The sequence below is a fragment of the Macaca fascicularis genome, chromosome 1 (assembly GCF_037993035.2).
Source record: "Macaca fascicularis isolate 582-1 chromosome 1, T2T-MFA8v1.1".
NCBI lineage: Eukaryota > Metazoa > Chordata > Mammalia > Primates > Cercopithecidae > Macaca > Macaca fascicularis.
This window is the reverse complement of record NC_088375.1, coordinates 55461773-55486116: the sequence shown is the minus strand read 5'-3', so window position 1 is coordinate 55486116 and position 24344 is coordinate 55461773. Positions and strand designations below refer to the sequence as shown.

At 37.7% G+C, this 24344-nt stretch overlaps 1 protein-coding gene across 25 annotated transcripts in view; it reads left to right on the top strand.

The window, feature by feature from the left end:
* Window positions 1–4056: 4056 nt before the first annotated feature.
* DENND1B (DENN domain containing 1B) overlaps window positions 4057–24344 on the top strand; it is a 279648-nt gene continuing 259360 nt past the window's right edge. For 11 of the 25 annotated variants that reach the window (XM_074031766.1, XM_074031743.1, XM_074031726.1 and 8 more), the window contains exons 1-2: window positions 4448–4788; window positions 6988–7052. Coding sequence is in view for 13 of the 25 variants with exons in the window: in XM_074031726.1 (XP_073887827.1) it covers window positions 4772–4788; window positions 6988–7052 (82 nt within the window). In the remaining 12 variants the exon portion in view is untranslated. Of the gene's footprint in view, window positions 4389–4447; window positions 4789–6987; window positions 7053–24344 lie in introns of those variants that run through there. The other 14 variants (XR_012430982.1, XM_074031769.1, XM_065539215.2 and 11 more) reach the window with 3 other exon arrangements.

Genomic DNA, 24344 nt, shown 5'->3' with positions numbered 1-24344 from the left:
ACTCAATTTCTATATATAAAGTTCTAAGGATCACATAACATAAAAAGAAATCACATACATAGAAGAAATCAAGGGACCATAAGTAAGAACAAGTAGAAAAAAGATCAGATAGTAGAAGCAGACCCACAAATGCTTCAGATATTGGAATGTTTAGAAATAGAATTTTAACTATATATATTAAATGTTTTTAATAAATTAAAGAGAGGCTGAAAAAATGAGTTAAGAGAATACAGATTTGGAAAATAACCAAACAGAACTTTAGAAATAAAAATAACATAAATTAGAAACTAAATGGATGACTTTGACAGAAAATGAGACAAAGCTGAAGAAAGAACTAGTGAACAGAATATTTTTGAAATTTACCAGAATACAGCCTCGAGAGATAAAAGAGAGACATACTATAAAAGAGATGTTTGACAAACATGGAGGGTAGAAAAATACATGTGTTATCAGAGTCCCAGAAGGAATGGAAAGAAAGGAATCCAGAATTTTCCAGAACTGATGAAAGTCACCAATCTAGAGTCAAGAAAATTAAAGAAACCAAGAAAGATGGATGAATAAAAATCTACAACTAGATACTTCACAGTGAAACTATACAAAACTAAAGACAAAAAAGAAAAATCATATATGCAGTCAGAGAGAAAAAACAGATGACATTTTAAGATTACTTTTAAAGTTCCAATTGTTACTAGGGAACTTAGAAGATAGTGTAATGATAATATGCAGAAAGAAATAACAGTAAACTTTGAATTCATCATTGAAAATATTTTTCAAGAATGAGGGATAAATAAATGCATTCCAACTCAAAAAAAAAAAAAAAAAGAAAAAAAAAGGGAAAGAACTTTAGGCAGAAAGAAAGTGATCCTAGATGGAAGATCTAAGATGAAAATACAAAAGAAGGGCAAAGTAAGTAGTAAAGTTCTGAGTAAATCTAAACAAACATGGACTGTATAAAACAACATTCATAATGCATTTTTGGAGGGGATTTTAATTTTGAAGGGGGTTTTAGAGGTCCTTGTATTGTTTGAGAGAGGGTGGATATACTTGTGAACTCTGGCTTTAATCAGTTAAAATGTACCTATTAAAATTTCTAGGATAACTCCTAAATGAATAGAAACAGAGTAAATAACTTCCAAACTAGAAGAGGTGGGGCAGAAATGAAAGCATAAATAATAATCCTAAAGAATGCAAAAGTGAAAGAAAAAAACAGATCAGAAGAAACAAACGAGAAGTACAAAATTAGATGGCAGAAATAGATTTAAATTTATCAGCATTTCTCTCTCTCTATTTTTTTTTAAGAGAGTGTCTCACTCTGTCAACCAGGCTGGAATGCAGTGGCATGATCTTGGCTCACTGCAACCTCTGCCTCCCAGGTTCAAGTGATTCTGAAGCCTCAGCCTCCTTATTATCTGGGACTACAGGCTTGCACCACCCGCCGTACCCAGCTAATTTTTGTATTTTTAGCAGAGACAGGGTTTCACTAAGTTGGCCAGGCTGGTCTTGAACTCCTAGTCTCAACTAATCTACCTGCCTTAGCCTCCCAAAGTGATGGGATTACAGGCGTGAGCCACTGCGCCCAGCCTAAATTTGTCAACAGTTTTAATACATGCAAATTGTTTAAAAGTTTGATGTAAGAGCCAAAGATGATCAGACTAGATTAAAAATCAAGATTAAAAATTTTAGATACATTGAAACACGATGGTTTAGAAAGTTTGAATGTAAAGGGATGAAAAGAGATATCCTAACACCAGACAAATACTATTCAGAAGAAAGCTGTTTAGAATCTAAGGCAAAAATATGATTAGAGGTAAAGAAAGTAACAACATAATGATGAACGGTTGTATTTATTAGGTAGATTCAGAAATTATAAACTGATGTGTCTATTATTACACAGCCCCAAACTGTGTAAGGTAGAACCTGAAAGAACTATAGGCTGAAATAGAAAAATCTACCATCATGTTAGGATATTTAAACTCATCTCTCCCATTAACCGAATTATGTCAAGCAGATGCAAATTCAGTAGTAGATGTTAACAACACAATCATCGTATTTGATCATGGACATATATTTAGAACACTGTACCCCAAAGCTGCAGAATATATATTCTTTACAAACCACATACAACATTTAAGTCTTGAAACATTTAAAAAGTTAATAACTTATAGACCATGTTCTTTGACAGTAATACAGACTATGTTCTTTGACTGGTATGGTCCTGAAAACTATTAGTACTAATTGTTGAGTAGGAAATAGCATTGCTGAAATATAATCTTGGGAAGATTTAAGACTAATTTGAAGGTTTGCCCTTTGTACACTTCTCTATCAGTCATATAGGAAGTTCTATATGAAATGAGTATTACGAAAGTTATACCATTGATTTCATTAAACCTATTACCAAGGTAAGTGTACACTATTTGTTTTCTAATTTTTTTTAACACTTCATGCATGTAAACCATGTACACCTATGTTTCTATCCCTTTTACTTCAGTAATATCAGAACAGATAAATCTCTTCATTACGGTCAGCCTAAAAGCTGGCTTGAAAAGATCGGCTTTGGGATGTGAATGTGTAGTATTTCCCTTGATATACTTAACATAAATGGAATGAAGAACAATTTTATACTGTGCAAGGGTATGACTGTCATTTAAAAAAAATCCCAACAGTGGATGAGGAAAACAATTGTATTATTATCTCCTCACACCAAATTAAAAAGTCCTCAACATGGTCACCCCAAGTAGGGTTCCTTTCTTTGGAACTAATTAATTATAACGAAACGAGAAGTTTGAGAAATTCAGTAACACTTGGGGCAGAAGTGGCTTTTAGTTTACGAAATTTTTTTTCAAGGCTTTGGAGTATGGTCACTTATGCAGAAAAATCTTTATTTGAGAAAAGAAAACTTATGTAGTATAGTTTGCCTAATTGTGAAACTGAAATTCATAGAATAATTTCTCAAAAGATAATACAAATTTGTAGCACCTTTTTTTACTTGAACATCACACTGCTCATGTGATATACAAGTAATAATTCCCATTTTACAAATGTAGGAACCGAGAAACTGAAGTGTCTCACCCCAAGTCAAGCTATGACAACACTTTATGATAGACACTTTTTTTTTGGTTTCCCAGTTATGGCCCGTCCTCATTTTTGACTAATACACCCATGGCTATACACTGTTTCTCATTTTGTTGACCAAGTAGTGCCCAATTTTGGTAAGAAAGTTTAAGGTTGTATAACTGAGTGTAACTTCAGGTTCTCTGACTCTAAGTTTTTTAATTCTTGAGACTCCTTTTCTGACTTTTATGTCTCATGACTCACACTACATTCATACCACATTTGGTTTCCTCTCATCATCTTAACTTCTGCATGAATAAAGTCTGAAGTAACCACCTTCTGGAAGAAACACTGTGGCTATGTGTCAAGGGTGGCAGTGTTAGCTGGGAGAAGGCCTTCCCCAGAAGATCTCTGTGTAAGAGCCTGGCCTTCCACAATCATTTGAATGTCCATCATAAGACTTTTTCTACCTTTCTCAGTAGATCCTAAATATGAGACAGCAGAGGAGGAAGACAGGCAATATGAGGTAGAAGTAAATAATCAGCATCAGATAGACCTGGTGTGAACTCCAGCTTTGCCATTACTCTCTGGTTTCTTCATCTGTAAAATGTTGATGAAAGTATCTATCACACACCTACGGCACGTACTGGGTGAGAGTGCACATAACCTGCTTCACATATGCTTTAGGGCTGTGTAAATCAGCCTCTCCCACGCTTATTCAGTGGTGCCCTCCCTGAACCCGCCTAAACTGCCAGTCTATGAGGCCTGCGACTATGTACATGTGTTCAAAAGTTAGTCCTTGGTTATTACTGCAGTCTGTGGTACAGGAATGTCTGCCTCCCACATGTGCAGGCAAGTGGGGCACTACCATTTGGCTACTTGACAGGGCTATTCAGCAGGTGCACATGTCTGAACATTCCTGAATCAGGAGGGGGTAGCTCTGAATTTCAGAGAGCTGTAACCAGGCCACAGCTGGAGTGACGCAAGAGCCAGGGGCATCAATTTGAGCTCTGAATTTGCAGTATGAAATGAAAGGAACCCAAGTCTGTGTGTACGTGTGTGGGAAACACTGCAGGTCGAGGTACTTTTCCAGGTACTTAGCCCTTTGTGGGGTTGCAGCCCCGACACCCTGGAATCTGGACTGGACCCAGAAAGGAAGCCGGTTGGTTCATGCTGAGGACACAGGGGGCACCTTGCCTTTCTGTCTCGGTGGCAAAGCGGTACGTGGGCCATACCGGCAGGCACTAGCGCTCCCCCTGCACCCTCTGGCCGCCCGGGCACGGGGACCTGGCCCCCGCCTCCTCCACAGTCTCCGACTTGCGAGCCGCACGGCCCAGGTGAAGCCGCCGGGCGCGTCCCCGCGCGCCCCTTCCCCCTCCCGGCGACTTCCTGATTTGCAGAAGGTGCAGGAGCCGCAGCGGGCGGCCCCGGTCGCAGGAACTGAAAGGCCTCAGCTTTGGTGGCGGCTACCGGCGGAGACGGGGGCGGCGGCCACGCCGCCGCTGCTGTCACAGAAAGGCTCTGGTGGGTGGGGTGGGAGGCGGGGAAGTGCCGGGGGCGCAGCCGACATGGGCCCGCCGCCGCCGCTGCTGTGAGCAGCCTCCTTCCCGGTGGGGCCGCCGGCGTGGGCGGGGGCGGCGCGACCCTCGCGCGGCCGGGCTGCGGGTTTCCAGGCCAGCGCGCGGGGGCCGGACGGACAGCCCCACACCGACATGTAACCATGGACTGCAGGATCAAGTGAGTGGGGGGGGGCCCGGGCGCGTCGAGGGCGGGCGTCCCTCGGCGGCCCCTCCCAGGCCAGCTCGGCTCCTCAGCGCCTCCACGCTCAACCGGCTCCCAGGGCGGCAGAGGTTGGCCGGGCGGACTGGGGGTGCCGTTCGGCCCCCAAGCCTCTGGCCGGCCGGCGGGACGGCGCTAGGCCGCAAAGCCTGCCCGCCCTGCGTCGCCGGCCCCGCGGGGTTGGCGCAGCTCCTCTCTGAGTGGCCACTAGCGCCTTGTCGACGCCCGCCTTTCGGGGGACAGGGGGAGGCCGGGCGGCCTCTGACACCGCCGCTGAGGGGTTCTCGTGCTTCCCCTGAGTGTGTCAGATGTGACTCTCCTTGGGCTGCCTGTGTGCGTGTGGTGTCCGGGAGGGAGTCGGCGTTGAGGTTAAGAGGTTATTATTCCGAGTGCTCTCTTAGCATTAATATAACCGGTTTTTTCTTAAGTCTGTTAGTTTTGTCTTGGATGTTTTCTTGTGATTCTGCTTATAAAATTAGATTGGTCTCTGGTGTTTCTTTATGCAGGCACTGTAGATGCATGGTTCTTTGCAGAACGGTATCCAATTAGAGGGTGTTTTTATGTGTGCGCTAGAGTATTTATCAACGACTATTTTGCTTCAGGAGATTAGGGAAAAAGCAATTTTAATAACGGAGGTGATTATGTTTCTGGGTATCTTAGAGGCATGAGTTGTGTATTTTTCTTCTGAAACTTAACTTTGTAAAGAATTCCTTCTTACTTCGCTTACCCACCCTTTACTACCTCCTTCTCACAAAGTTTAAAATAATACCGTGTATATTTGTGTTATTGTGAAAGGCCGTTGAATTTCACAGCAGTAAAACTGAGTCAATATTTAACTTTTACACCTAAGAGAGAGTCTAAAGAATATTAGGGAAAGAGGGAAATTATGTAATAGAATTATTTTCTTCAGTGTGTTTGACATCATAGTGGGCAGGATAAGTGAGTAAAAATAGTATGCTTCTTGACATTAATTGTTTTAAGAGGGAGGAAGTCATCTGAGCCCAGATTATTCCCATTGAAACACGTTAATAGTGGGAAGGCTGAGAAAATGTATATTTGCAAGTTAATTTATATGTCTTGTCACTTCCTATGTTTCCAGATTCATATCTTATAAGAAAACCTTTTAAAAAAAGATTTTTTTTTTTTAAAAGTCAGAGCTGGCATTCATTTCTTGAAGGAAGTACATATTAAATGCAGCCAATGTACAAAGGCACTAAGGTCTTGTTAGCAGGAATAACAGATATTAACACATTGGCCGTTGTGGTACCAGACCTAATCTTTTACCTTATGATGGAACGAGAGATTTGAATAGCAATGTTATGAAGAAAAAGTGTTTCAGTAGATTTCAGTTCACTTTTTGAAATGGAACCAATGTTGCTTTGAAATTTTGCTAATATGGCAAGTTAGTAAAAAAGTCAATCACTTCTGAATTAAGCAAAGCAAACTTACAGTTTCTAGTGGGGAAATCTAACATGGAAGCAGATGGCTAGTTTCTCCAAAGATAATAGATAAAACGAAGACTTTTTATTTTGTTAACCTCAGAGTTACGGATAGTTTGCTGCTTTAAATATGCTTAAGTACAGTAAATACATTTCAAGAAAAGTATATGCAACGTATCACATTCATGGAGCATTATAAATGTTTTATGGTGATCTAGAACTTGGCAGGTGGGACCATGTATTCATCATTTACACTTACATTGCGTGTCCTTTGGAGAGAACCTGAGAGCCTGTGTCAAACTCTGTTGGTAGCGTATAATGACACTTAAGGACACTCTGGCTTTTAAATTTGATCCAGTAAGATAAAATCAATACTTTGCATTTTTGTAGCACTTAGTACTTATGAAGTACTTGCACATATGCTATTTGATTTATAATCCTCACTGTTATTCTGTGACGTGGACAAGGCACCTCATAGGTAAGGGAAAACAGTCTCAGAGGTTAAATGCTTTGCCCCAAGTTTCAGAATTCCTAAGTCTCAGCTCTTTTAAATTGCTCAATTGAGAAAACACTTGCATTGTTATTTCTACTATACTGTAGTAATATAGTCACATTAAATGTATTGAGTCAAAAATAAGAATAGTTTTAGAATTAAAATACAAATTTCATAGAGATGTTCATTTGTCATAGGAAATTAATTTAAACTTTTTCCTTTTAGGGCAAATCCAGACAGAACCTTTGACTTGGTGTTGAAAGTGAAATGTCATGCCTCTGAAAATGAAGGTATGTGTCTTCTGTGTTCTGTTATTTGACAAGGTCTCTTTTTTTTGACAGGATCTCATTCTGTTCCTCAGGCTGTGTAGTGGCATGATTGGGGCTCACCACAACCTCTCCTTCCTGGGCTCAAGTGATCCTCCCACCTCAGCCTCCTGAGTAGCTGGAACTACCAATGCACACCACCATGCTCGGCTAATTTTTGTGTATTTTTTGTGGAGACAGGGTTTCACCACGTTACCCAGGCTAGTCTCGAATTCCTGGGCTCAAGTGATCCACCCACCTTGCCCTCCCAAAGTGTGGGATTACAGGTGTGAGCCACTGTGCCCGGCCTGTTCTGTTAATTCTTAAAATAATTGATTGAATCTCTCAAAGCAAGTGTTAATATTGTGGGCTGCTGGAACATGATACTAATAGGAAAATTATACTACTAAATGTGTATCCTGCATTGAGTGTCTCAAGTTGCTGGTAATAAAATAGATGTCAAGTCTTTGCCCTGGGATTGTAAAAATCATGAACGTTATCTGTGCAGCTTGAATTTCAGGTGTCTGTTAAGCCCATATAACTTACAACTCAACTTCACCATTCATTGATAAAGTTATCATTAGTTTTGGTGAAAGGGCGTGTCTTTTCATTTTCTTTCATTTATGTTTGGAAATTTAGTGTGTTTTTTTAAACATTAGTGCACATTCTCCTGCTAGTACCAATGGAAGCTACACTGCTTCCCTTCTGATGTTTTCAGAATGCAGAATGCAGACTGAGTAGCCCCTTCTGCTGGATTTACTCCAATAGCACAGCACTTTTGGAGGGAGGTAAATGATACTGTGAAATTACTTGGAAGGGTTTCAGCTGTCAGTTCTGTACAATTTCCTGAAAAGATGAGAGCATAGTAGTTTAATGTCATGATTTTCATCATTTCCCTCCACTTTTGTCATTTTGTATATTGTGCTTGTGTGTAGTAGGGGGCACGGTTAGCAGACAAGAATAAGGAATATCTTTCCTTGCCTATTTTCTTTTAATGTGTTCTTGCATGCTATGTCTTTCTAGATACTTACAGTATATGTCTTTACTTGCTGTGTGCTTAGACCCTGGATAGCATGATGATTAAGCATAGGGGTTTTGTGGAGACTGGTTGGCCATCCTAAAGCCTTGGAGGAAAGTCTGCTGACACTTTTAGCTTCAGAAACTATCCAGCAATTACATACTCAAGTAATTTGGAGGTGCACACCTTAAGATAGAGAAGCCCAACCCAGTTGTGGTGAAATGGGCATGGCTAATTTTAGTATGAAGTCACACATTGTTGGCTCCACCAGCCCTACTACTGTACTCCTGGTCTGTTTGAACTGCAGCTGTGGTCAGGTTTGTCCATTGGCAAGGAGTGATCCTAGGTTGTAGGGAGCCTTTTCTGGTTGATGAAGTTATCTTTTATTGTCCTGTATGTAGTAAAGTTTATCCATTTGCATTATTTTGAGGCCCAACCAGGTTCTCTTTGAAGAATGGATATATTAGGTAGAATGAATACTCAAATGGATACATTATATTTTCAGCTCCATTTAATTCTCTTCTATAGTGTGTTTATGGTATGAGTTAATCTAAAAAATACCTACCATAACATTACTGAAGGTGTGTGAAGTAATGCTCATCTGATACTGTTTGTAAAGGCGTGGCACAGTGACTCACGCCTGTAATCCCAGTACTTTTGGAGACCGAGGTGGACAGATCCTTTGAGGCCAGGAGTTCGAGACCAGCCTGACCAATATGGTGAAACCCCATCTCTACTAAAAATACAAAAATTATGCAGGCATGGTGGCCCATGCCTGTAATCCCAGCTACTGGGGAGGCTGAGGCACGAGAATCACTTGAACCGGGGATGTGGAGGTTGCAGTGAGCCGAGATAGCACCACCACACTCCAGCCTGGGTGACCAAGTGAGACTCTGTCTAAAAAAAGAAAAAAAAAGTGTATATGTATATATATACACACACATACATATGTGTATATATGTGTGTGTATATATACATATATATATCTCACACAACAAGCTAATTTCATTTGGAAAATAGGATTTTCTAATTTTAAATGTGTTTTAAAGTGATCTTGTTAAAAGATCAATTTGCCTTATATAACACCCAATCTATGCATGTGTCAGAGAGATTGTGACCTTTTTATAAAGACTTTTGAGTGGTTTACTCCCTTCTTCCTCTTTTCCTCTTTTCCACTTTTCATGAACTAGTTATTCCAGTTTGTATCTTCTACTTCTGCCCTGCTTTAATATTATACCTTGTCTTTTTGCTGTTGTTATTTAAATCACTATTTTTTAGAAACATCTTCATTTGTATTTTAACAGTTTATATCTAGCCTGGTAAAGTTGTAAATATGATAAATGGTTAAATAATGTTGGCTTCTCTGTAGGCTGCAAATAATCCATTCTATATGGCTAATTGGCAGAAAATTCTAAAGATATTTAAAAAAACTAAACTCAGCCCTGTTAAGAAGCAGTAACCTTTCTTTTGTTATGACTTAAATAGTATGAACATGGCTAATATTTTAAGATCTAGCAAGTAATAACTATAATCAATAACTATAATAAATAATAAATGATAAAATAGTAACTATAAATAATAAAATCAGTAACTATAAGAGGGCTATGAAAGTAATTTTTTTTTGCCAAATTGAGAGATTTATGTTTCTGTAATATTTTATCAATGTTCTACTTTATAGTTAAATCTTAAATAGAAAAATATATGAAAATTATTTTAAAAGTTATTGGAATCCTCCTATTTAACTGTTAGTACCTATATGTTTTAATGAGGCTCTGATATGTGCTTGTTTAAGGTATGATAACTTTTTTTTTGCTAACATTAAATGAGCATGGGTGAAATTCTTAAATAGTAATAGACTTGGAAAACAAAATGTATAAATTAGGTTGCTTTGGATTACAAACATAAGGTTGGTTTAAATAATAGAGAAACTAGAGAAGCTTGATATAGTTCATACAAGAAGTCATCCAACATCCAGGTGCTTTCTGCGTCTCATTTCTGCCACTCACAGTAATGGTGTCATTGGAGGGCTTAGATTCCTTGTGGTTTTAAGACCGTCAGTGGAAGTTGGAACTCTGCTTTTTCGTTTGTGACTCTGGGGGTGACAGACACTGGCTTTAAATTTCTCTATTTAGAGTCAGAAAGTTTCTTTTCCCAAATCCCCTAGAAGGCCTTTCCTTAGATCCTGGTAGCCTAAGTTGGCATGGGCCTGACAATTCCTGAAATTATCACTGGTGGGGTAGAGGTAGAGGGGTGGGTGGCAAGACTATCGTGATTGATTTATTTAAATTGGCAATGAATAGATGTTGAGAAATCAATTAAAATGACTTTGTTAAAAAACTCTCAGAATATTTATTTTTTGATGACTGATCAAATAGAAAATATATTTAGAGTAAATTTGGTTTGTACTAAGATTGGTGATACTATGTTAAGGTATTTGGCATGCTTCTCTTGTTCATTTTTAATGGATAAGTCTAAATGCTTTCATTTATCCTGAATAACTTAGATAAGTATCTTCAGAGACAGGTTGTTAATTAAATGTTAGTTAACAGTGTGAAATGACATTAGCTTTTAAAACATAACTTGATAAAACTCTTCTGGTAAGATTGTGATGTTTATCTGATCTACTGCTATTTGTACTTGTTTCAGAGGCGTAATGTTTTTGTTTTGTTTTGTTTTGTTTTTTGAGAACAACACATTTCAGAACATTCTGGAAAATAGCTTGTTAGTTTCATATGGAGCACTCTACAAATCTAAAACAATGCCATGAGAGGGGTTGGTAGCATTTCCCTATAGTGTCCCCTACGTGTTAGTAGAATTTGTTCTGGTGGTATCTGACAGACTGGTTGTGGCATTTTTTTTTTTTTTTTTTTAAGTGGAGGTTTCCCTGGCAGAACAACCTCCCAGTAACTTCTGCTCCAGCTGTCCAAGAGTGAAGTGCCAAAATTGAGATCTTATTGCTCTTCCTGGTAGATCTCCAAGATAATTGCTAGTGTTCTTCTTTTTGTTGTCTGTCTTCCTTCCAGCAGGCAAGGAAGTACAGCCAGCAGTGATGGCCTCTCCTCAATTCTGTTAACAGAGGTCATTGTTACCATACTGTCCCCACCTTCCCCAAAGTGACTTAATCTTCAGGGAAATGAAAAGTAACTTTTCCTCAATAAAAGATTGGGGATGCCTCTAAGCATTTCTCTTCTGGGAAGTGGCCTTGGTACTCTAGCTTTCTCTTTTTTTATTTTGTTGATGGTTTATTCCAAGTAGTAATAGGAGCAGTAGTAGTGGGAGGAGGAGGAGGAGGAAAAGGAAGAGGAGGAGGAAAAGGAGGAGGAGGAGGAAAAGGAGGAGGAGGAGCAGCAGCTGCAGCAGCTAGTATGTCGTATTTATTCTGTGCTGGGCACAATTCTGGGTATTTTTCATGTACTAACTATGTAAGCCTCACAAAAATCTTACGATATAGGAAGTGCTTGTTTCCATTTGGCACATGAAGAATCTGAATGAAGAACAGAGAAATGATGAAACTTGCCCAGGGTAGTCTGTCCAGAGTCTGTATTTTAACTACTGCTCTGTTGCCTCCCATTGCATAGTGACTTCGTGTGTATAGGTGGTTTTATCATGTGAGGAAATATTTGAGTATAAGCTGTATGTAGTACAAGTAATTTTTTCCAAATGGGAATACAGTGTGTTCCCTAGAATTAATGAATCCAATGTAAACCCACCTAAAACAATTATTGAGTTTTTTCTTTGTGGTTTCAGACCCTAACTCATCCCATTTCCCTCCCTATCACTTTTCATTTTTAGGATTTGCATCTTCATATTTAGTGAATCTTTGATCTAATAGTTCTGGCTATTTAATAGTAGTTTTAAAACATCTTTAGCAAGTCTTGTTTTCTTTATTCCTTTCTTTTTACCTAGAACAGTTTCTCTTAGGAACAAATTCTTCTTTGCTACCAGTTTTCTACTTTGATTTGCCTATCCAACCCAGTATTGAATTATCAATTTTTCTTATCTGCAACTTATGTTAACAGTTTAACTGCCTTTCGCTTTTTTGTTAAATTAGAACCTTAAGCCAAAGAATTCTTAGTGTCCTCCATGCCCTGCACAAGAAAGGTATTTCTAAAGTTACTTTTTTGCGTTTGATAACTTTTCGTCTATAGTGATACTATCTACACTAGACTCTACAACATTTTGCTTCTGCTTGGTATTTTAGCACTTATTGTATTCTTATGGATATGTTTAATATGGTCATTTAGAGACATATTGCTATGTCTAAATGTATGTTTGCCCTGCTTGAGGTAAGTTCTTCATGAACCACAACTTATTAATTTGTATTCTTAAGAAAAAACTTAACACATCTGACATGTTGAATGAATATTTATGGAATGAATAAAAGAAACTGGGGCTGGGTGCAGTGGCTCACACCTGTAATTCCAGCACTTTGGGAGGCGGAGGCGGGTAGATCATTTGAGGTCAGGAGTTTGAGACCAGCCTGGCCAACATGGTGAATCCCTGTCTCTACTAAAAATACAAAAATTAGCAGGTGTGGTATCAAGCAGCTATAGTCCCAACTGCTTGAGAGGCTGAAGCAGGAGAATCCCTTGAGCCCAGGAGGCGGAGAGAGATTGCAGTGAGCTGAGATTGTACCACTGCATTCCAGTCTAGGCGACAGAGGGAGACTCTGTCTCTAAAAAATAAAAAATAAAAATAAATTGGACCTAACTTAATGCTTGGCCATTGAATAAATGAATGTTGATTAAATTAATCCCCAGAGAACTGCTGTAGAAGTGATTTTAAGTGTGTGCTGATGTGACAGTACAAGGGTATTAGAAATAGAAGTCCATATGTGTCTTGGAATGGGCTATTTTGGAATACCCCATCCTCAAGCTCTTTTCATTCAGTGCTTATGTCTCCTTTCCTCTCCTCATACCAAAAGATTTATAAGAACAGTTGCTATATATAATGTTTGTGAATTTATCTTAAAACCTATCTATAACCTTTCATACCTACTAAAACCCAACAAAACTCTAACATTTAGAACCTTGATGAATCGTACAGATAATAAAGTAGTTTAGGAGGTATTGCATTATTGTCCAACATGGAAAAAGTCTGAGTAAAATGTGGTTACCATGATAGTTGTTTTTGCTGTAACTTTGTGTTCATTTAAGAACTCTGAGTCTCTCTCAATTCAGATGCACTAGGATAAATTAGAGTAATCCAAACTGTATAAGCTAAATTGTTGAAGAAAATGAAACTGTGACCAGGCATGGTGGCTGATTATCTGTAACCCCAGCACTTTGGGAGGAAGAGGTGGGAAAATCCCTCGGGGTCAGAAGATGAAAACCAGGCTGGGCAACATAGTGAGGCCCCCATCTCTATTAAAAAAAAAAATGAAACTGTTGTATTCTTTTATACTGCTAGCCAGGAACAAAATGTAATGTGATTCTTCAGAACCATGTCCTTGGGTTATGCCCTTCTTGATTTATATAGAAAATAGTTGAGAATATATGTACTTTTATATATGGCTTGGGGCATTACATCCTCCTTCACATAGGTGCCTGCAAGTGTAAAAAGCAAATCAAATTTCACTGTTCAATATTTGTTGATTATTGCTTTCATAGGTGTGTTGCAAAGTTTACATTTTAATGGTTTGGTTATCACTTTCTCATTACGTAGTTCCATTTATTTACAGGTTCTTTATTTTTGCCACTTTAATCTAAGGTGACCTCTTGGTTTTTTATGTTCGTGATTTCCACTGTTAAATGTGAGAGGCTGCTTGGCCTCTGCTGCGGATTTCACAGTGGTATGCTTTAAGACTGTTATTTGGTCACTGCTGTGTTGCCACAGTGCGAGTTTGTTCAGGTTTTTTCTTATAACTGTTTTCTTGACTTTCAAGGTGATATGTTCCTGATGTGCTTTTGATAATATTCTCTCATTTTCAGATTTTTCTTAAGCTCAGATAATATATTCTTTTTCTCTAAATTTTCATGTTTTATTTGCAAGTTAGAGGATAATAATTTACTGTGTACAGTATACATTTTAAAGTGTTCATATAATACTAGCAATAGACATGTTTAGAATGCTTTACGCAGATGGCCATGGTATTTTAGGTAACAATGAGAATATCACATTTGAGCTCTTTGATTTTTAATCATTTCCAAAATAATCTTTCTTCCCTGGAAATAAGCTTAATGTTTAACATTGAAAAACTTTTCCCACTTTCAAACTCTTGATTTATTTCAAGTAGTAATTTAATTTTATCTATAGAAAGTAATGTCTTGGTTCACGTTTCTGTGATAGGTCAGTCATTGGCCTTGTGGGGGAACTTGCTAAAAGGTGGTCCTGACTTGGCCTTTTAGAAGTATTTATTTAGGAGATTGTGGTACTAATTCTTATGACGTTGAATAAGAGAAAAGTAGAGTAACAGAACTTGAGTTTCCTTAAAGAGCACTTAGTGTAATCCCATGGAGTGTGAGGGGAATTGCTTTGATGCCTTTTACAATTCCTGGATCCCCTCTGCTGTCACCTTGTAGGTGTCATTATCATCATGCTGCCTGGTGACTGTAAAAATTCTCACAATGAGCGTTATATAGGCCTGTTCCACTAAGGTTACCCCTCTTCTCTTCTCACCACTTTTCAACAATTTCTTTTAAGTATATTGGTGTTACTTAAAGTATGTATCTGATTAATTAACAGTGAGGTGTGAACAACTGATAGACAGCCTTCAGGGAAACATTTATTTTTATTTTTTATTATGTATTTTTAAGGGAACATTTATTTTTAAAGAAAACTTTGTAAACTCAAATCATTTAAAGAGAAGCAATGTTTTAATGGAAAGATGTGTTGACTAAGGGTCAAATGTACCTGTAACTGCCAAATTCTGGTTTCATTTTACTATTTTTCCACCATATGTATTGATACTCTTGTAATTGTGATTAACAACTTTAGTAAGTATATATTTAGTCAGAGTATTAATTCAGTGAACTTCATAAAGACTTGTTTTTGTTGCTTAAAGTGCCTAGTTAATGAACTAAAGCTATAATGTCATGGTTTCAGAACCTTATTTTTCAATTTATTTTCTCTGATTAGGCTTTCAGTTAGATGTTCTACATAAAGAGTAATAGAAACTATTTATTTGGCATTTATAATATGTCAGAAAATGTGCCAAGAGCCTACATCTTCCATTTATCTTCACTTCAACTATAAAATTTACAGACTGTTATTCTTTTCAAAACATAAGGAAATTGAGGCTCAGAAAGGTTCAGCAACTTGCCCAAAGCACACAAACTTAAGAGGTAAGACTAGGATTTGAACTTGTCTCTGGTACTAGAGCCTGAGCTCTTAACAATTATGCTGTGCTACCTTTAGAACAGTCGTGTTTTTCTAATAGCAGTGAAATCTTCTGCAGCAACTTTAAAAAGCCACTCATTTTAGCAAATCCCTGATTCTAGGCTTGATCAGAATTGTTGTGATATTCTTAAAAGACATCAGAAGAAGAGCTTAAACACCATAGGAAGTATTCAGCCCTCTCATTCCTTCAGTGAGTGTTTCTGAGTGCCAATTGTGTGTCATGCACAGATTAAATGCAATTAAGATGGCATTCTTGAAGGGGAAGTGTCAATTTCAAGTCAATAATTATAAGAGTAGTAAAGGCTGTGGTAGAGGTTGTATAGTGCATATAGCACTGAAGTACGAAGAAGGCACCTAACTCAGTTCATTGCTTAGGGAACAGTAGAGAAGTGGGGACATCTTGAGGTAGTTGTGAGGTAATAGAGGGAGAGACAATTGGGTGTCAGGTGGTTATCTTTTTCTAAAGTTAATTGGAGTTTTACTTCATATTCTAAATCTTGTGTGAATAATTAAGAGTAATTTGCTTTTGGTATAAATAGTTGCATCTGATGAAGAAGATAAAGGATCTCTCTGCTACAGTGTAACTTGCCTTGGCAGGGGATTGTTGCGTTTAATTTTGTTTACTCAGAGCCTAAAACAGTGTCTGACCCGTAATATGTGCTCAGTGAATATTTGTTGAATTGTTAAACTGATAAAGGTACTCAGATGGATTTTAAAGAAAAGGAATGGAAATTGTGTAGGGTATTATGGGTTTAATAATTGTTGCTAAATTCCTTTCAGTATTACAGTATTAAACAGGTAAGATTTGTTAAAGTGAAGCTTCAGAAATTTAAAGAAAAAATGTAAAAAGAAGCGACAAAATTATAACTCACTGCAGCCTCGAACTGGGCTCAAGGGATCCTCCCGCCTCAGTCTTCTGAGTAGCCAGTACTACAGGCATATGTCACCATGTCTGGCTAATTTTTACATTTTTTGTACAGATGGGTTCTCATTCTGTTGTGGAGTCTGGTCTTGAGCTCCTAACCTCAAGTAATCCTCCTGCCTTGGCCTCCCAAAGCGCTGGATTACAGGTGTGAGCTACTGCCAAGCTGGTAGATGTCCTTACAAGGTGGTGATTTTATCTTTTTTCCAGAAGAGGGATGGCTGGGTCTTATAATAGTTCAGCAGAAGAATGGATGAAGAAAATGTAGTGTGTATACATATGTGCAATGAAATATTATTCAGCCTTAAAAAGGGGGAGATAATGCTGTCTGCTATAACATAGATGGGCCTGGAGTACATTATGCTAAATGAAACACATCAGACCCAGGAAGAACAATGTTGCATGATCTCACTTATATGTAGAATATATATTTTTAAATACTCAGATACACAGAGATAGAGAATGAAACGGTGGTTACCATGGTTGGGGGCAGAGGAAATGAGGCAAGGTAGGTCAAAGGATACAAAATAGCAGATATATAGGATGGACAAGTCTAGAGATCCAATGTGCAATATGAAGACCAAAGTTAATAAAATTGTATTGTATTAGGGATTTTTATTAAATAAATGGATTTTAGCTGCTCCTGTCACAAAGAGGTAAGTATGTGAGATGATAGATGCGTTAATTGACTTCACTATAGCAACCATTTTACTACCTATATGTATTTCATCATATTGGGCACCTCAAATAAACACAATACAATTTTATTTAAAAAGCATGGTGGCGGGCGCCTGTAGTCTCAGCTACTCAGGAGGCTGAGGCTGGAGAATGGCGTGAACCCGGGAGGCAGAGCTTGCAGTGAGCCGAGATCACGCCACTGCACTCCTGCCTGGGTGACAGAGCGAGACTCTGTCTCAAAAAAGAAAAAAAAAAGTTGCTGACTAATAAGCCTTTTGGAATCTGTCTCGTGGAAGTTATAGTCTATCTTGTGCTCGGTCTTTATTGTCCTGATTTATGTTGTTTACTGGATTTCAGGCTTTTAAGGACAAGTACCTCTTTGAATCTTTTGCAGATTTGGGGATTACTTGAATGGTGTTCAATGATTACTTGCTAAGTTATATTGTTATTAAAGTGAAATTAGTAAAAGATGGTTCTGATTATCAATACTTATTGAAGGTTTCTTAAATCTTAAAAAAATTTGAACATAAAGGACTTTGAAAGCTTGCAGATTTTTGTCATCACAAGCAATGGGCATTTTATTTTAAAAAAACCTTTTTTTTTTTTTTTTTAAATAGAGCTGTTGAAAAACCACAAACTGTAACTTTGTAGGCAGAACTGGTAAAGATCAAGATAGAACCTTTTCCTTTTTCAGTTCCTTCTTAATTATCACTTGAATCTGAAGAAAAGCACACAACAACCAGTTTAGTTCATCTGATAGCCTTCTGCGGATATATATGATTCCAGAAATTACTCATTAAATAATTTTATCTTGGTTTGATAGCAGAAATGCACCAGCATGAGGGTGTGTTTAGTATTCAAATTTACTATTAACTAGAATTAAGCAGTCCTTTAAAATTTTATCACCTGGGTAGTTATAAAAACTTAGATGACTTTTATTTTCTTAAGATTATCATCAAATTAATTATAACTTATTTGAAATTAACTTATATGTTTATACAGAAAACATGGTTCAAATGAAACCCAAATAAGTTCAAATGTGTTTTAATACATGGGAACATCATATGTTCTCAAGGTCTATGCATTAAAATTATAGGTGCTCTTAAACTTGGATGGGAGTGGTTCAGAAAGGATTCTTTTTTTCCTTCAAGATTCCAGGGTATTTTAGATATGATATTTGAAAGAGGAAGTAATATAATATTTAGAAAATATTTTTGAAGGTCTTCATCATTTTTACTCATATATAAATTAAAAGAGCAATTTCTATTTAATAATTATGAGCAGCTAATGAAGTTAATTTTTTTGGTTTTTAGAAAATGTCTTTAAACATTTTTTTGTTCTTATTACTTCAAGACTTGAGAACTAAGTTTTTGAGTCTTAGTTTTACTATGAAATGTGTGATTTTGTTGATGAATACCTACAGAATAATCACTGACAATAAGGAGCAGCACAATTTCATCAAGATTATGTGTTGGTTCTGTTCACTATGTACAGGTTTAGACATGTTAGAGAAGAAATAATAAGCTGAGAACTGTTATGTACGAAAATACTAGCTTCCAACTTTTAATGATTACAGTAGTGTTTGTTAGGGACATTGAATATATACCCTAAACAGTGGACATATTGAAATGGAATGCTAGTTGAAAGACAACATTTTAATTTGTAAATATTTGCCTCATTTTAGCTTAATAGTTGAAGACATAAATGAATCCACAGTCTAATGTTTAATGTATGTCATTGTTCTAAATTTTGCCTTTGATAGAGCTGATATAGCTGTTTAAAATTCATTATAAAACCTATTACGAAACCCATTGACTAATAATTTACTCTTCTTGGGGGATTATAAAGTCTTTTGGTAATTTTTTTTTTTGAGACAAGGTACACTCTGTTGCCCAGGCTGAAGTGCAGTGGCATGATCTTGGCTCACTGCAACTTCCACCTCTTGGGCTCACCGTGATCTTCCCACCTCAGCCTCCCAAGTAGCTGGGATTACAGGTACACGCCACCATGCCCAGCTAATTTTTGTAGAGATGGGGTTTTGCTATTTTGCCCAGACTGGTGTTGAACTCCTGAACTCAAGTGGCCTGCCTATCTTAGCCTCCCAAAATGCTGGGATTACAGGTGTGAGCCACTATGCCTGGCTGGTAATTTTTTGATTCATTTCCCTCAGTAATTGTCCAGATTAACAATGATCATTTTGTTTATAAATGGATATGGAAAGAAAGGAGATGGCATTCATATCAAGTTTTCTACCTTAAACCTTGCATCCCTTACTGCTATTTTCTTGTGATATACTCAAAATATTGATGAAAGCATTAAAAATGTTCGAAGTCACTGAACACTTCTGGAATGCCTTCTAAATCATCAAGATTAGAATTGCCTTCTAGTCATCCTATACATTTTAAGATGGCTTACACTTTACATTTTCAGGGTATCTTAGTTCTTCAAAAATGTATAATTTACACTGTGTTTAATATATATGACAGACTAAACATATAATTCAATTTTTTTTTTTTTTTTTTTTTGAGACGGAGTCTGGCTCTGCCGCCCAGGCTGGAGTGCAGTGGCTGGATCTCAGCTCACGGCAAGCTCCGCCTCCTGGGTTTACGCCATTCTCCTGCCTCAGCCTCCCGAATAGCTGGGACTACAGATGCCCACCACCACGCCCGGCTAGTTTTTTGTATTTTTTAGTAGAGACGGGGTTTCACCATGTTAGCCAGGATGGTTTTGATCTCCTGACCTCATGATCCGCCCGTCTCGGCCTCCCAAAGTGCTGGGATTACAGGCTTGCGCCACTGCGCCCGGCCTTTACATTTATTTTAAAACAATTTTAAGTATGATTAAAGTCGATCTTTTTAAGATATGGCTGAATTGGTCAAAACACAAAAATTATGTATTACTGTTAAGGGATTTTTCAATCTCATTCTGAGTTAAAACTTAATTTAAAATCTGGGTTTGAGTAGAGTAGATTGAGGGTGCTTTTGCCTGGTTTATGGGGAAGAGATGAATAATCTGCTGCTCTCTAAGAGATATCTTTCTCCCACATACTTATTTTTAACCCAGAATGATGTAAGTGTTGAATCTTCTGCAAATAAAGGGGAGACCAAAGGTCCTGTCTTCTGCTTGTGGGATCTGTAACCAGAAACTTGGCCCAAAGTTTGCAACTTCATCTGCATGAAGGTGGTGCAGATACTTTATTTTGGAATTTGTATTCCTGCCTTGTTTCACTTTTATCTTCAATGTATTTGGCATCTATTTTTTCATTCATTAGATGTTTAATATTTTTATATTACTTTAAAATGTTTTAGCTTAATTCTTTAGTTTTTAATTTTACTTTTAATTGTATTTTGCTTCTTTTTATTATTTTATATTAATTTCTTTTATTTGGTTTTTAAAAAGTTTTTATTTTTAAGAGAAGTATGTAAGGCCGGGTGTGGTGGCTCACACCTGTAATCCCAGCACTTTGGGAGGCTGAGGTGGGTGGATCACATGAGGCCAGGAGTTCAAGACCAGCCTGGGCAACATGTGAAACCCCGTCTCCACCAAAAAATACAAAAGTTAGTCGAGTGTGGTGGTGTGCACCTACAGTCCCCAGCTATTTGGGAGGCTGAGGCAGGAGAATTGCTTGAACCTGGAAGGTGGAGGTTGCAGTGAGCCGAGATCACCCCACTGTACTCCAGCCTGGGCGATAGAGAGAGACTCCATCTCAAAAAAAAAAAAAAAAAAAAAAATTTAATGAAATACTCTCTATTCTTTGGGAAAGGTTGTGCTTTTTCTTTTTCTTTTTCTTTTTTTTTTTTTTTTGAGACGGAGTCTCGCTGTGTCACCCAGGCTGGAGTGCAGTGGCGCGATCTCGGCTCACTGCAAGCTCCGCCTCCCGGGTTTACGCCATTCTCCTGCCTCAGCCTCCGAGTAGCTGGGACTACAGGCGCCCGCCACCACGCCCGGCTAGTTTTTTGTATTTTTAGTAGAGACGGGGTTTCACCATGTTAGCCAGGATGGTCTCGATCTCCTGACCTCGTGATCCACCCGCCTCGGCCTCCCAAAGTGCTGGGATTACAGGGTTGAGCCACCGCGCCCAGCCAGTTGTGCTTTTTCTTGTTCTAATTAGTGTGCCCTTTGAAACTTTTCCTTTTTAGTAAAGAAACAAGGAGAGAGAATGTCATAAGATGCAACAGACACATTCTAATAAAACTAATACTTACGCTTTGATGGACTGTGAATAGGTAATTAAATCTCTGTTTCAAGGTGAACAGGAGTAATAATTTTGATGCCATGATTCTCTAAAAGCCTGAACTCTGGAATCCTCTTACAGATAAGACAGATAGTTTACCTGTTAGACATCATGGTGGAATGGAAAGATACTGGACCGAGAGTTGAAACATAGCTCTTGGTACTGGCTTCATCACTTGTTAGATGTCTGACTTTGATCAAGTCCTTTAAATTTTATTACTTTCATTTTTCACGTTTGTAGAATATTTGCACTGTGTATCTCTAATTGTTATGAGAGTCAAATACATAATAGCATGAAAATGCTTCATAGATTGCACCATGTAGATATAAACTTATTTGGTTTCTGCGTTGTGGTTGTTAGCTGTATGAAAAAAGGTATGATCACTTCAACAGAAATTGTTAGTAAAAAGCTTTCCTCCTATTTTGATATATGTGATCAATCTGGAAGATAGGAATGCTAAAGAAAGGTCACATAGTAACTTCGAAGTCCCCTCTTTAATATTGCAGAAGTGTCAGGAAAGAGGAGGATAGAGGACACTAACATATTTTGCACTGTGATTAGTGAATTTCACTTTGAAAAGGATATTTAGCAGAGAATAAGTTTGTAGTATCAAATCTGACAGCATCGATATAAAGATTTGGTGAGATGTAGAGAGGCCAAACAGGAGTTGAAAATTACAATGTGACTTTTCTTTAGCACTCCTTTCTTCCAGATTTTTCACATATACAACGTCAGCAGCAAAGTGAGAATTCCGTATATGGGTAAGTTTTCAAACTTCTAAGAGCTAATATTTTTAAGCTTGAAAGTTGTTAGACTAGAAATAACATTGGGCTTATATCCTCGAAGGAATGATGACAGGCTAAGATTAAAGATGATATTACACAAATGTAGGGTCCTCAAAAGAAATATTAGTTGAGAGGTATGGTGTAATTGGTTGTGAGGTCTGTGTAAACCAAAACTAAGTATTGCAGCTTGTGAATGATTAAAAAATACAGAAAATTCAAGGCTATCTTGTTGGTGACATTTGAATTCCTATATAACTTTCTTGAGTGAATGCTAAATTTAAGTCCAGAAATTATCCTTGAAGCAAGATTCTGTTATGTCATTGATATAAATCTCCTTTTTATAGGTAATTTAATCATGTTGATGAAGTTTATATTTTGTCGAATTTATGTAAGACCTTTCTGTAGATTCCTGAGTTCTCAATAACAGTGTTTCTTAATTTTAGTTATGTTATAACACATAGAAAATGACAATATTTGTATGGTACTTCTGGGCAAATGGACTTCATGCAATGATAAGAGGTAAATGACCTGGGGTCTCCTAGGGTTGAGGGGATCAATATGTTCTTATTTCTTCTTACCCATTAGAGAGGCACAGGCTGGGATGTTCTCTTTATGGTTTCTTTGGTGAGACTGGCTTTTTATTCACTGCTTTTGTTCACTGTTGTTTTATGCTGCTAGGTAGGATAGCAGAACTCTAGAGTTAGACTGGAGTTAGAAATTGGGTTGGAGTTCCAGTTGAACCACTCTGAGCCTGTTTCTTTGTCTTAAAATGAGAACAGTTATGATCCTCCTTCTCTTTCTTCTGTAAACGTGTGATGATCAATAGAGATAATAAATTATATGACTATGCTTTTAAATAGATGGTTATTTTTAATATAATTTAAGCAAACTGCAGATACATACATCTCTTTTGTCACTTGCAAGAAGAAATAGATTCTTTTGTTTTATATACATATATGTGTCTGTGTATGTATATAAATATATTTAATATATAATGGCATAGTGTCACAGTATATCAGTGAGGGCTTCTGACTCCAAAGCTAGGAGAGAGAATTGCAAAATTTCACAATGGCAATAAAAATTAAGGATTATGAGAGATGTATTATATTTATGCAAATATTTCTTTCCCTTTCATGCATAGTATTTTTTTAATAATGATTAATTCTAATTATGCGTTCTGAGAATTATTACACATAAGTATCTAATGTTCATCTGTTTTAATGAATTTTTTTAAATAAAAGGGATAATGAATAAAATTTATTATTAGCTTATTATTAGTGACCCATGTTTTTCTGAAAGTCTGGCTATTTATGCCATTGTTTTCCCTAAATAATAAATTTAATTGTTTAATGGAAGCGTATTCTTTTTTTTTTTTTTTTTTTTTTTTTTGGAGATGGAGACTTGCTTTGTCGCCCAGTCTGGAGTGTGGTGGCGCGATCTTGGCTCACTGTAACTGCTGCCTCCTGGGTTCAAGTGATTCTCTTGCCTCAGCCTCCTGAGTAGCTGGGATTACAGGCGCATGCCATCACACCCGGCTAATTTTTGTATTTTTAGTAGAGATGGGATTTCGCTTTGTTGGCCAGGCTGGTCTTGAACTCCTGACCTCAAGTAATCTGCCCGCCTCCTCCTCCCAGAGTGCTGGGATTACAGGCCTGAGCCACCATGCCCAGCCTAATGGAAGCATATTCTAATGGTTGGAAAAACATTTAGGAACAAACAGCGTCTGGCCTGGTAGACTAAAATCCACAGAGGAACAGGTGAATATATTAATTCTATCAGTCTGTTAGCTAATCAAAATATTCTGTTCCTTAATTCTTCCTTCCTAGACTCTATGTGTAGAATAATCCTTGGCACTCTTAATGAAGAACTAGTCTGATGCCAGTGGTGAAAAATATTTTTTGGTTTTACTATACATTGTGTATATTTCCCTATACTTTTAAACGTACAGATATTTTATTCTCCATGTGACCACTTTGTAACTACTAATATGGGTTGGCTCTGTGTCCCCACCCAAATCTCATTTGTTGCTCCCATAATTCCCACATGTTGTGGGAGGGACCTGCTGGGAGATGACTGAATCCTGGGGACAGGTCTTTTCTGTGCTGTTCTTGTAATAGTAAATGGGTCTCACGAGATCTGATGGTTTTAAAAATGGGAGTTTCTCTGCGCAAGCTCTCTCTTTGCCTGCTGCCATCCACAGAAGATGTGATTTGCTCCTCCTTGCCTTCCACCATGGTTGTGAGGCCTCCCCAGCCTTGTGGAACTGTAAGTCCAATAAACCTCTTTCTTTTGTAAATTGCCC